General features: G+C 38.3%; 1 protein-coding gene across 1 annotated transcript in view; it reads right to left on the reverse strand.

Moving 5' to 3' along the window:
• Rpe65 (retinoid isomerohydrolase RPE65) overlaps positions 1-9,142 on the reverse strand; it is a 22,452-nt gene extending 13,310 nt beyond the window's left edge. The window contains exons 1-5 of the mRNA XM_028777603.1: positions 9,080-9,142; positions 7,905-7,987; positions 4,306-4,456; positions 1,682-1,789; positions 1,449-1,590 (exon numbers count right to left, since the gene is read on the reverse strand). Of these exons, the coding sequence (XP_028633436.1) occupies positions 1,449-1,590; positions 1,682-1,789; positions 4,306-4,456; positions 7,905-7,987; positions 9,080-9,090 (495 nt within the window). The 5' untranslated portion in view covers positions 9,091-9,142. The remainder of the gene's footprint in view (positions 1-1,448; positions 1,591-1,681; positions 1,790-4,305; positions 4,457-7,904; positions 7,988-9,079) is intronic.
• Positions 9,143-13,540: the final 4,398 nt, after the last annotated feature.

Below are 13,540 nucleotides of genomic sequence, written 5' to 3' on the forward strand. Positions count from 1 at the left end.
CCTTCCTTCCTCCCTTCTTTCCTTCCTTCCTTTCTTTTTTTTTGTTTTTTTGTTTTTTGTTTTTCGAGACAGGATTTCATTGTATAGCCATCGCTGTCCTGGAACTCACTCTGTAGAACAGGCTGGCCTTGAACTCAGAAATCCGCCGGTCTCTGCCTCCCAAGTGCTGGGATTAAGGCGTACACCACCACTGCCTGGCGTATAATTTCTTTGAGCAAAGACTTTCAGTAGCTTTCAACTAGAAAAACAGTTTATTTCAAATTTCTAGCTTTGTATTCCAGCTTTCAATTTCACCCCACTGTGTCCCAGTGCTCCATTTGAAACCATCTACACTTCTAGAGTACTAGTTCTCAGTTTAAAGTGTTATTGTTCCCTATCTGAACTATCAGAGCCATTTTTGAATTTCATAATGATAAAGGACATTTCTAGCATTTAGAGGACAAAGTCAGGATCATCAAGCTTTTTCAATGTATGGGACAGCCTACATTGAGGGGCCATCTCCTGTCTAAAGCTTCCACAGAAAATTGCTGCAGGTTTAGCATAAAAAGATTATTCTTAGTTTCTGCAAAACTGTCCCTTATTTTCCCGTCTCTGTGACTTCAATTATGCAATCCCCCAATCTAGAATGTTCTTTGACCAAATTCACTGAAGTTACATGTATTCAGATGAAATGCAAGCATTCAAAATATGATTTCATCTTTCTCCACCCTAAACAACTGCCTTGAGACATACTTTTGTATCTGCTTTTCTTAGGTTTACATTTTCTTAAAAGACTTATCATTTTCTGAATCCTGCTAAAGTGTGCCTCTTTGATTTTCTCATCTAGAAGTTAAGCTTACTAAAGACAAGCACAATACTTGGCGAACATATTAATACATACTGGTTGATATTGTGTGTCTATTTTAAGCAATATTCATGAAAACTGCAAAATGATTTTCTAATATTTTGATCAATACTATTTTACTTTAAATATAGCTTTATTTCTAATAAGTATCTATAAAAAGGGACAAATTGGTGCAACAAAGTTGCTTAGCACCACCAACTGCAGGTTTTCAATACTAATAGCTGTCGTTTTTTAAGACTGTTATATACTGGATCCAAGCTTAACCTATTATACCTTCAGGATGAGAGACAGTGCTGTGTTACTCATTGATATATCCCTTATATCTTACAGAAGTTTTTATACATGGAAAGATCTCAGAAATATTTGTTTTACAAATCAACAAATCTAAGTTGTTCTAGTGGTTTCCTCCTATCTATGTAATATTATAAATTTCAAATGTCATAGATTAAGAAATAAATTTTATCTTATGTTAAATATCTCATAGTTGATAACCCGCAGAAGTTGAAATTTAATCTGCCCCATCTGTTCTTGCTTTATCCTAGTGTTTTAATTCTAAGTTTCCAATTTTATATGCTTGAGCGATGTCCCCTAAGCACAGTCCTACCTGCTTAATCGTCTCCAAGGTCTCTGGGTTAATCTTTGTGATAAAGTTGGTCTCTGTGCATGCATAATAATCTTCTCCCACTGGGTAGATATTTACAAGGGCATTGTCAGTAACCTCTACTCCTCTAAAGTAAGAAAAAAACCTGTAGAAGCAAATGAATTTTGCAGTTCAGTAACTTTAAAACTATATGAACAAAAAGTGGCTGATATAAAATGCAGTTTGGTTTCATTAACCTGGAAAATATATTCTTGCAGGGGTCTGGAAAAGCACAAGTGCCAAATTCTGTTATGACAATCCTCTTCTCAGTCATTGCACGAATGTAAGCATCAGTCCGGATGAATCTGGAGAACATTGAGAAATGGGAAAAGGATATAAGTAGGCTATCCACTCAAGACACATGAAGCTGGGAGTCAGTGTGTTTTTATCAAATTGGAATTATGAATCCTCCCTCCCAAGTAGAGAGAACCATCAGCTCCCTTTATTGGGGATGACCCTAAAAGGAAAGAGTCTTCTCAACCTAACAGTGATTGATAGGGAAACTGAGGCAGTAAAAGTCAAGTAGTTAATATATGTGATTGTGACATTGGCCAGAGTTAGAAAAAGTAAGTGTCCTATACCATGGTGGGTAGTTTTTAACAACTTGACATGAACTAGAATTCCTCAGGGAAAAGAAAACTTTCATTGAAAAGATACCTCAATCAGATTTCCTGTAGGCAAGTCCATGGGCATTTTAACAAATTAACCATTGATGCAGGATGGTACCACCACTGGGCAGGTAATAAAAGAAAACAGGCTGAAGGCTGGGGTGATAGCTTAGCCATTGAGATTATTGGCTGCTCTTCCAGAGGACTTGGATTCAATTCTCAGCACCCATGTTGTTGGCTCACAAGCATCTATCTATAGCTCTACTCCCAGAAGATCTGACACCATCTTCTGGTTTCTGCAGGTACTGCATCAATGTGGTGCACAGATATACATGCAAACATACACATGAAATAGTATTTCCAAAAATTTTTTTAAAGAAAGGACAGAGAGGTAGAGAGAAGGAAGAGGAGGAGGAGGAGGAGGAGGAGGAGGAGGAGGAACTAGGCAATGTTCAATAGTATTCAATATTCCTTCATGGTCTGTGCTCCATGCCCTGATTCCTTCCTGCCTTGGCTTTCCCTGGTGATGAACTGTTAAGATGAAATAAATGCCTTTCCTACTCAAGTTGACCTTGGTCATGATGTTTATTATAGACATAGAAAACAAACTAGAACATGTGGCTATTTCACACATGTAGCTCATCACATTATATTATCCACACAGTGTGATGGATTATATTTCTTTCATCTCTTTGACCCTGTGTTTCTCTTTAATTTCAGAATTTATTATGTATTTTAAATTAGTGTTTATTGAATTTTATCTCTTCCACAGGCTAATCTATGAAGCCATTTCCTAGACCACCTAGAAAATGCTACTTGAGGCTTGCCATATGGAGGACAAAATAAATTTTGGTTTTGTGCTTTTATAAAGAGGAATGTATATGGAAGTATACATTAGAAGTTATATAAAAGCTTTCTCTGAAATCCAAAATTGTTTTCTTAGAAAAATTTATGCTTGGCAGTCCCTGCCTCTCTTTTGTCACAGTTCAAATCCTATTTCCAGTCTCCCCTTACTCTTCCTTTGATGTTCCTTCAAAATGCTTGAAATTCATGGTGATCATACCACTAACAGGCCTGAATATTCAAGTAGGAATCAGGGTATTTACTGTGTTGTTATGTGGACTTTTTAGAATGATGGCTTTAGAAATAACTCTTTATTGTTGTTGCTATTAATAAAATTATTATTACTATTATTATATGTGTGTGTGTGTGTGTGTGTGTGTGCGTGTGTGTGTGTGTGTTCTGCTTACATGTAAGTTGGTGTACTACATGTGTGCCTGTTGCCCACAGAGGCCAAAAAGAGCATCAGATTCTCTTGGTTTAGAGTTGCAGACAGTTGTGAGCAGCAGCTGCCATGGTGCTCAGAATTGAATCCTGGGCCCTCTGTCTGCTGAGTCATTGCTCCAGTCCTTTAGCAAATAACTCGATAAAAAATTTTCTCTTTCTCTCTCTCTGCCTTTCTCTCTGTGTCTCTCCTTTCACTCCTCCTCACTTCTCTAGTTTTTCTGTGACATACTTTGTCCCTCCTGCCTTTGTGGAACCCTTTCTGGGAAAGCCCAGTCCTTATAATTTTTTAAACATTTGTGTGTGTGTGTGTGCAGGAGCTACAGAATGTATACAGAGTTCAAGGGAAAACTTGCTTGAGGCTGTTTTCTCCTATTACATGGGGATTGAATTAATGTAAGGCTTAGTGGCATGTACTTTCACCTTCTGAACCATCTTACCAGATGCTTTCTCAGACCTTTCTGATACTAAAAAATGAAAGGATAACCCAATAGTCTCATAGTCACAACAGTAATAACAGCTTTTGTTTTTACTCCATTATTACTATGAGTTACATATTTTATTCTCATTTAGTCATGGGTTGATTCTATAGAGAAGATGCTACAATTTCTTTCATTTTACAGGTGACAAAATAATTAGAGGCCAATAATTTACTGCCAGATGTCATCAGTCAAGACAAAATGGTGCCTGGTGAATTCAGGATTTGAAGACAGTCATGTTTGGCTCTGAGCTCTTGACCCCCATTATCTCATTTTAGCATTCTCAGGTGACTGTGCAAATATGCATACTTAGCTAGACCATGAAGAAAGAAGAAAGTAATGAGTTTAGAGGTCTTCTCTGGGTTCATGAAGGTGAAAGTTCAAACAGGAGGAGAACTGAGATAGGCTCTACTCTGGTGAGGTCAGTCATGGAACACAGTGCTGACTTACCTCCTGTGGTATGTGACATGGCCCTCCTTAAAGTCAAACTTGTGCAAAAGGGCTTGTCCATCAAACAGGTGATAGAAAGGCTCAGATCCAACTTCAAAGAGCCCTGGCCCACATCGAAGGAGACTGCCAGTGAGCCAGAGGGGAATCCTGCCTGCAGTAAAGTGAGATATCAGGTGGAACTACTTACTAGATTTCCTAGGTGCCTGTCTATTTGTCATTTGTCAGCTTACCTCTGGATAGAGCATCAGTTTTTCTTATGCTATTTGGTGGATGAAAAAGTACAGGGATAGACTTAAGAGCATGAGTCAAAATACTAAAACTAGGTGTCTTGATTTAAAAAAAAACCTCATTTTCTTTGAGACAGGATTTTTTTGATGGTCTATGTATGCTCAATTAAACAGTTCAAGCTGGCCTCACACCCCTGCCTCTGTGTTATCAGTGGTGAAGTTAAAGATGTGAAGTATTATACCCATCTAGAAGGAACCTTTTAAATGAAGCAACAAGAATGTTGGTTAGTTTTTAAAGTCTAAAACTCTCATTTGTCTTGGGATTTGAATAATCACACTTTCATGAAATTCGATCTTTGTGGCAGATAAGGTACACGGATGAGTGTCAGGATCTGGATTCAGATACAGAATATCCTCCTGCTTTCTCTAAGAGCTTCCGTTTTCTCATAAAAAAATATTGAAGGATGCCAAGACTGTCATTGGGGACTTCCATCTTCCACAATGAGGCTTGCTTAGTCCCCTCATCCCTAGAAAAGAATATGTTTGCTCAATCCTTACCAGGTCTTTATTTGAAAACAAATGGATTCTTGCCTACATATTAAGTTCAACCACCAAGCAGACATTAAGTAAAAACTAAAAAACAATATTTTCTTTGATTGAAAGCTAATGTTTGATACTAAACCTAGATTGTAATGTCATCATCTAGTTGAGGAGTGTTCATTTCTCTCCTTGTCTTTTATAGAGCAGAAAACAGAGGAAAGATTTGCCCAACCACTGACATTTTCACATTGCATCCTGTTATACATAGCAAGGCATGAGTCACATAAGGTCTTTGGACAGAGTTATTGACATTAACCGTGGCTCCTGTCTATTACTTACTTTGTGTCTGATACAGGATGAGTCATTCTATCTAAATTACCTTAGTCTTTACAATATCCCCCCAAAATAAGTGTTAGTCTTTAGAAAGTGAAGAAATTGAGGTCTAAAAGTTTTTAAGCCACTCATACGATTCACAGACGATGAAATAATAGGACTGTAACAACACTGTTATCTGCAAGTGCTTCTGATGTAACAGACATGACACTACCACTCTTCAATGCAAAACTCTCAGACACTTGTCACTAGGCTCTCTTAAGGTTTTTGTGGAACAGACACTTTAAAGACATTTTCTGTATGGTAGGCACTGAACAAGTTAGTGTCATATTGAAGATGACAAAAGTGTAATCTTTATTCTCAAGGAATTTCAGTTAAATTACATGTATTCCCCGATAGAGGGCTAATATCCCATATATACAAAGGACTCAAGATGTTAGACTCCAGAGAACCAAATAACTCTATTTTAAAAATGAGGAAAGAACTAAACAGAGAATTCTCAACTGAGGAAACTTGAATAGCTGAGAAGCACCTAAAGAAATGTTTAACATCCTTAATCATCAGAGAAATACAAATTAAAACAACCTTGAGATTCCACCCCATATCAGTCAGAATGGCTAAGATCAAAAACTCAGGTGACAGCAGATGCTGGCAAGGATGTGGAGAGAGAGAAACACTCTTTCATTGCTGGTAGGATTGCAAGCTCATACAGCCACTCTGGAAATCAGTCAGGCAGTTTCTCAAAAAATGAGGACCCAGTACACCACTCCTGGGCATATACCCAGGAGATGCTCCAGCATGTAATAAGGACACATGCTTTACTATGTTCATAGCAGACTTATTTATAATAGCCAGAAACTGGAAAGAACCCAGCTGTCCCTCAACAGAGGAATGGATACAGAAAATGGAATTCAGCTATTAAAAACAATGACTTCATGAAATTCACAGGCAAGTGAATGGAACTTGAAAATATCATCCTGAGTGACGTAACCCAGTCACAAAAGAACACACACGGTATGCGCTCACTGATAAGTAGGTATTAGCCCAAAAGTTTGAAATACCTGATACATTCACAGACCACATGAAGCTCTAGAAGAAGGAAGACCAAAGTGTGGATGCTTCAGTGCTTCTTAGAAGGGGGGACAAAATACTCACAGGAGAAAATATGAGATAAAGTGGGGAGCAGAGACAGAAGGAAAGGCTATCCAGAGACTGTCTCTCCTGGGGATCCATCCCATTTACAGTCACCAAACCCAGAAACTATTTTGGATGCTGGGAAGTGCTTGCTGACAGAAGCCTGATAAGGCTGTCTCCTAAGAGGCTCTGCCAGAGCCTGACAAATACAGAGATAGATGCTCCGCAGCCAACCATTGGACTGAGTGCAGGGTCCCTGATGGAGGATTTGGAGAAGGAATGAGGGAACTGAGGGGGTTTGCAGCCCCATGGGGGTGGGGGGCAACAGTGTCAACCGGCCAGACCACCTGGAGCTCCCGGGGACTGGATCACCAACCAAAGAGTACACATTGGAGGGACCCATGACTCTGGCTGCATATGTAGCAGAGGATGGCTTTATCAAACATAAGTGGGAGGAGCGGCCCTTGAGCCTGAGGGAATGCGATGCTCCAGTGTAGGAAAATAACAGAGCGAGAAGGCAGGAGTGGGTGGGTGGTGGTGGAGAGGTGGGGGTTGGGAGACCTGGAAAGGGCATTACATTTGAAATGTAAATAAAGAAAATATCCAATAAGAGGGGGAAAAATGTAACATGGATTTATACTGAGGAAATAAGTTTGAAAGTAAATGAGGGGAAATGATTTTTTTTATGCTTTTGTTTTTTTGTTTATCAAAACATGATTTCTCTGTGTGGTCTAGGCTGTCCTGGTACTCATTTTATAGACTAGGCTGGCCTCAAACTCAGGGAGACTTGTCTGTCTATGTCTCCTGAGTGCTGAGGTTAAAAAGTCTGTACCATTATCTCCTGGCAGGAGGTGAGTTGTAATATCAAAACCTGAAGTTCAAAAGTAACATCAGAAGCTATTCTCAAAACTCTGGGTGTCTTAAATCTGATCCACCCCCATATTATTCTTCATTTTTCTCCTGGGTTCAGATCCTTACACTCTTTAAAAAAAAATTATTCACTCTATGTACATGTATGGATATGTGCCAAAGCAGGCATGTGGAAGTCAGAAGACAATTTGCAGTTGGGCTGGTCAAAACTCACTAGCCACACTAGACTGATACACATGTTTATTTTATTTTAATATTTTATTTTATTTTTATTTTTTTACTATTTACTGAGAGACCCAAATGAATATGAAGCCTGAGAAAAATGATCCTGACAGAAAAGAAAGCTTTCAGAAGAGTCAAACTATGGTAGCTTGAACCCAGTACTCAGAGTATAAAGCAAGAAAAGTGTCATGGTTTACACTAACCTAGGCTATCCGGCAAGATGCCAGTTTAGAATTCACAGTCAACAATCAAGCTAAGATCAATGAAACCAACCTGTGACATGAGCTGTTAGTGGTGAGGACAATTCCTCCACAGTTTCAAATAGTTTCTTGTAGCCACCAGCAGGATGTTCAATTCTGAAATGTGGAGGTCATTAGAAAGAAGTACAGATTGATTCTCAAAGTATTCTGGGGTGGGGGTGGGGGGATGGGGGGAGGGTCAGAGGCAGTGCCTCTGTTTTGGAGAAAGGTGTTTTAAGGACTCCTTCCAGTTCACCTGCAGCCCTGCCCACTTAGAATTTTATGAGGTGCTGTTCAGACTCTTCTTTTCATGTTAAAGAGAATATTGCCACTTTTAATAAAAATGGCCATATTGTCCAAATCTTACTTTATGTTTCATTTTTCTGAAAAAGTATCAGTTAGTCTGGCTGTGTTCACTTCTATTCCTGAATTGTGACACAAGATTCTTTTCAAGAACTACCTGCTTAGAGACACCCAGCTGAGGTATTGCTGACCTTCTTATGGACTCACTCATTCACATAAAATGAGGTTAGCATTCAGAGTCAGGTGCCCCACTCTTTGTTATTCACCATATTATGCTATTAGTTCTTCCCATCATCTCATGTCTCTACCAATTCTTCCAGAGCTATAGTACTTTCAAGAGGAAGATTGAGAGATTCAGGTTTTGTACTTGTTTGTGTGTGCCTATTTATGTCTTGTCTTTGCTTCCATTTTATAACTTCTTAAAGCATAGTCCTAACTAGCTAGACCTTCTAATTCTAACTACATTTTATCCCACACTTATTATTAGACACTTTATAAAAAGAATTTCATATTGTACTACAACATCTAAGTCTCTCAGCAATACAATAGGGTAAGCAGTATTTTGATATCACTTCTGGATTTGGAAAACCTTTAAAAGTTAAGTAATTTAGACTTAAAAGCATATGTAATTTGACGAAGCCACACAGGTAAGAAATGACTAGGCAAGACATGAAATTCCTATCTGTGTTCATAACTGCCTCCCAGGCCCACTGCAAGTCATACAGATCTCACCATCATCTAAATGTGAACTTTGTATGTTCTGTTCCCTGCAGAAAGAAGTATCTCCAGCTAGACCCAAGAGTTGTCTTAAGCAAGCCATAACCCAATACTATCTTTCTAGAATATTCTGAAATACCCTATTTACCATTCCAAAGCCATGATAGAAGCTCTCTCAGAAATACTTACTGGATAGACATTTTCTTCTAGTGAAGATTAGAGAGAGTTCTGGTACCAGCTGTAGGATGAGGAAGCAAGTTCTTAGCCAGGGCTTTTTTGTATGCAATCTAATCCTTCTTAGAGGAGCCTGTGGCTCTGGGAACCCTCTCCACCCCTCAGCTGATGGAGGGTAACAGAAGTGGCTTTCAGCACTTTAGATGCTTGCACATTATTTGGACTTGGTGTTTTCATAACAGTATTTTGGCTGTTTTCCACAGAGTTGGATCCTTCCCAAGGAGAGGGAGAAGTGAGTTGGATAAAAAGGAGCTGTGTGGCCCTGCCATGGCAGTCCTGAGCTGACCTCAGTGATTACATTTTCTTGGTGTAAACCTCTGTCCACCCTTTCTTTGCTGTCATCCTCACTGTGATTCACTTACTCAATTATTAAAAAAAATTTATTATATAAGATCTAGAACTGGTTAGAGAAAGCACAGACATCATTATGTTGCAACTGTCATGGTAAGAGGGCACTGTTTGATAAAATTTAGCTATTGTTAACATTAGAGGTGTATGGGGTGCTGTCATTGCATGTTTTAACCTGACTATCTTTCTTTGGCACAGTTCAGTATCCAGGTCCTTTCAATAAGGCTGAGAACTTCAGTTGACATTTTTTGTTAAAGAGGAAACACTACATGTTCTTACTTATCACCACTGCTTGCCTGTTGTCCATTAATGTCCTGACCATTGCTTTTGTTCTACACTCATAGACTAAATAATGCCATTTTATTCACATGTCTGCACTCATATTAAGATACTGTTATTATTAAGGACAAACATATACTGTCCACAGAAGTCCTAGGAAAATAGACAAGAGACAGCAATGATTGCATTTTCAGGAAAACTGAGGGATAAATTTAAATTTAATAAATGGTTATGACTGCTTTTCCTTAAACAGCAAAGAAGTATACAGCAATCAATCCAAGCACTCAGAAAAACGCTAGGAACTTTCCCAGCTTGCTCACAACAGGAGCACAGGCCCAAGTATGGGCAGAAGAAGATGGTGGTGGTAGCACCCAGCACCTGGCCTCATTGGAGGTTCTGCTCATTCATGATAGTCTGAGACCACTTAAGACATTATGTAGAGGAACTTAGGTAATAACTGTACAGTTAATTCCTAAAGCTCCATCTTTTAACTATTCCAGAGATTATGTTACCTACCTAATAAACTATTTGTGCACTTCTTTACTTAATTATAGTTGGTTTCACCATTTGCAACTGAGAGTTCTATAATGTGATGGTAGTACTCAGGAAGGATGACTTTATTGGCTTAGGAAGTCCTAGAAGAAAAATAGAGCAATCTGAACTAGAAAGATTATATAAAAGCCAGACAAAGAGCAAGAAATACAGAGTGCATGTCAAGCTTGAGAGTTTATAAAGTTTAGATGTGAGTGTGATTCAGTGAACTAGAAAGAGGTGAAACTCGTACAGGCTTTTTTTTTTCTCTTCTACTTTATATAAGCAAGAGTTATCTGAGAAGAGGGAACCACAATAGATTAAAAAAAAACCCCTCTATTAGACTTTTATGTAGGCAAGTCTGTAGGGCATTTTATAAATTAGTGATCGACATGGGTGGGCACAGCCCATTGTGTGTGAGCTACTTATGAATAGGTAGATGGTCCTGGGTTCTATGAGAAAGGCTGAACAAGCCATGGAGAACAAGCTAGTAAACAACACCCCTTCATGGCCTCTCCTTTCGTTCTTGCCTTCATATTCCTGACTTGAGTTCCTTCCCTGATTTACTTCAGTGATTGAGTGGGACCTGAAAACTGTAAGATTTCACTTTCTCCCCAAGTTGCTTTTGGTCATGATGTTTTATCCCAGCAATAGAAACTAAACTAAGACACTTTTCTAGAGATAAGGGCAGGTTCAGTTTGTAGAACTTTGTCTCATGTAAAGAAATTAATAGCTCCTCATGAGAAGGGATTTTGCTGAAGAATTATATGATTTACCTTGCATTTTTAAAGATCACTTATGGTCAATATATTGTAATGGGCGTTTGTAACAGATAGATCAAAGGGAGGAACAGATCAAGCAAAGGAAGATTAAAGGAAGAGGGCTCACATAGAAGGATACATCAGAGATGAATATACATGGTCAAATTAAAGAGCTATTTTAGAGGATGCCTGATCAAGGTTTGTGATTAGTAAATGTTCTGGGAAAATAAAAGGCCAAAGAGATGACCATTAGATTCTAGTATAATTCATAGGGACAGCCCACAGAGTATAAAGAGGAAAAGAGAAAGAGGGAGAATGAGTGAATGGATGAACTTGATTGAGTTTACTATATAAAAACAGACTACTTAGAAAATATCAATCAAGGGCCCTACATGGAAGCAGATTGATTTGGCTGAGTATGGGAGAGAGATATATTAAGATAGAACACTGCTAAGATGAGGGCAGTATAAGGGAGTAAGCAGTTGAAAGGATATGTTCCAGAACTTTCTATCTCACTTTTATTGAATATCATTTTCTCCAGAGTCTTTACTTGGGTAGATTTATGGTTCATATCATAGTACTGAATACTTCCTAGGAAGCAAACATTTTAGTATTCCTGGTGCTCTTTCATGACTAAAATGTCTTTCTTTGGTATTTCTTGGTTGGCTTTGGTATCTAGTGACTGAAGCCATGCATTTAAGAACAGGAACTAGTTGTTGTTGTTGTTGTTGTTGGTGGTGGTGGTGGTGGTGTGTGTGTATGTGTGTGTGTGTGTGTGTGCTGTTTTGAATATTTTGTACCCTTTATATTTCTCTCTGTACAGATTCTAGAAATTAGCACCTTGAGGAATATATTTTCAAAAGTAAAAATCATCGTAAGTCATTCCTGGTAGGTTTATAAGTTAAGAATTAATCTGTGTTAAGTTAGCATGCTAAGATAAAGTCAAGATGAAAATTAGTTTCTAACCCCAGGGCTGGTGGTGTAGGCTTGAATTTGATTTGGGTTTATTATATGAAAAAGAGATCACTAAGACAAGTTCTCAGGTACCTGAGAGGCTGAAACAAGAAGATCCTAAGTTCAAGTGAGTCAACTTATTGAGACACCCACCTCCACCTCAAAATAAAAGTAGATGGGACTGGGAATGTATCTTAGTGGTAGATTGGTATGTATGAGACCCCAACTTTATTCCTTAGTACCTCAAACAGATTACTCCCTTCTCATACACACGTGAAACCCTAGAGAACAATAACAAAAACATTCAGCCATGCCTACAAGGCTGAATTTCTGAGGATACTACATTGAATTCTTAGTCAATCAGATGTAAGCATGGAAACATGCCAAGCCCACACCCATCACTGTGATTTCACTAAGGCTTTGTGGATTCCAGAAAATACTTACCACTGAGCTATATCTCCAGCTCTGCAAAGGCACTTTTTATTTAGTTATTTTAGCCAAAAATGCTAATATAAATATCAACTAATACCTGACAATGTTCACATTCAGGAGATTTGAGTTTATATCTAATGTTTTACTGATAGTCCATGTACACCTATTTTGTCATTGGTATAAAGTTAAAAATCAGCTGTACTCATTCTCCCATAGTGTCATTTTGCCTCTTTGCCCATAAAATCCAGTTATAGAACTCTATAAGCCTGAATTGATCTTTCTCCAAATGTATTACTAGTTTTTCTACCCATCCTCTCCTCTTGTTAGCTCTCCTAACTTTTTATCCCTTGGTAAAACAAGACGTTCATGTTTAATTATATAAGCTATTTTATTTTGATGCATTTGGTATATTAATCAAACTAATATTCCCTGAATTAAAGTAGAAAGGGTTTTCCATGAAAGAAGATACTATATTTCCTTGAAGATGTTATTCATGCAAATAAAATTGAACTTGCTGTTTTATCTTGGCTACAGGCAGATGTGATTCATAGTGGGGAGTGAAGACTATAGTCTGAAAGCAGAGATGAAGCTAGAAGTTGCTGAGCAGAAGAATGGCTTTGATTTGCAACAAGCCACTAACAAATATCTATATCTGAAGAGAAATGCAAGTGTCAGACTATGATAGAGCAATTCACATAGGAAACAAGCTAGTGGAACTGAGGTGGTTTATAGGTGGAAACTATAGAACTTGCATTGTAGATTGCCCTATCTGAGCTTTACAAAAATGAGTGAAAGACATATCACTTTCCTGTTGTCAATACTGTAGCATCAAATATCAAATGCCAGTGCCAACTAACAGTTAAGAGGGGCAATTGGCTGTGTAGATCTCCTGACATATCTGGACTTGCTCTTATAACCATAATTTGCGATAATCTGTTGGCTGATCTGGGTCTTAGCTGAAATAGGTGGTGTGAATCCACTTTGCTAAATGTGTCTCCCCAGTAAGAGGTCAGCCTATGCAATATTCTTGCCTAGTAGAGATGAAATGAATATAAACATAAGATCTAGGCACAAAACAGATCCAGTCATGTAGGCAGTGTTATATTTAGGG

Source organism: Grammomys surdaster, unplaced genomic scaffold, assembly GCF_004785775.1.
Source record: "Grammomys surdaster isolate TR1022 unplaced genomic scaffold, NIH_TR_1.0 311, whole genome shotgun sequence".
NCBI classification, from domain to species: Eukaryota; Metazoa; Chordata; class Mammalia; order Rodentia; family Muridae; genus Grammomys; species Grammomys surdaster.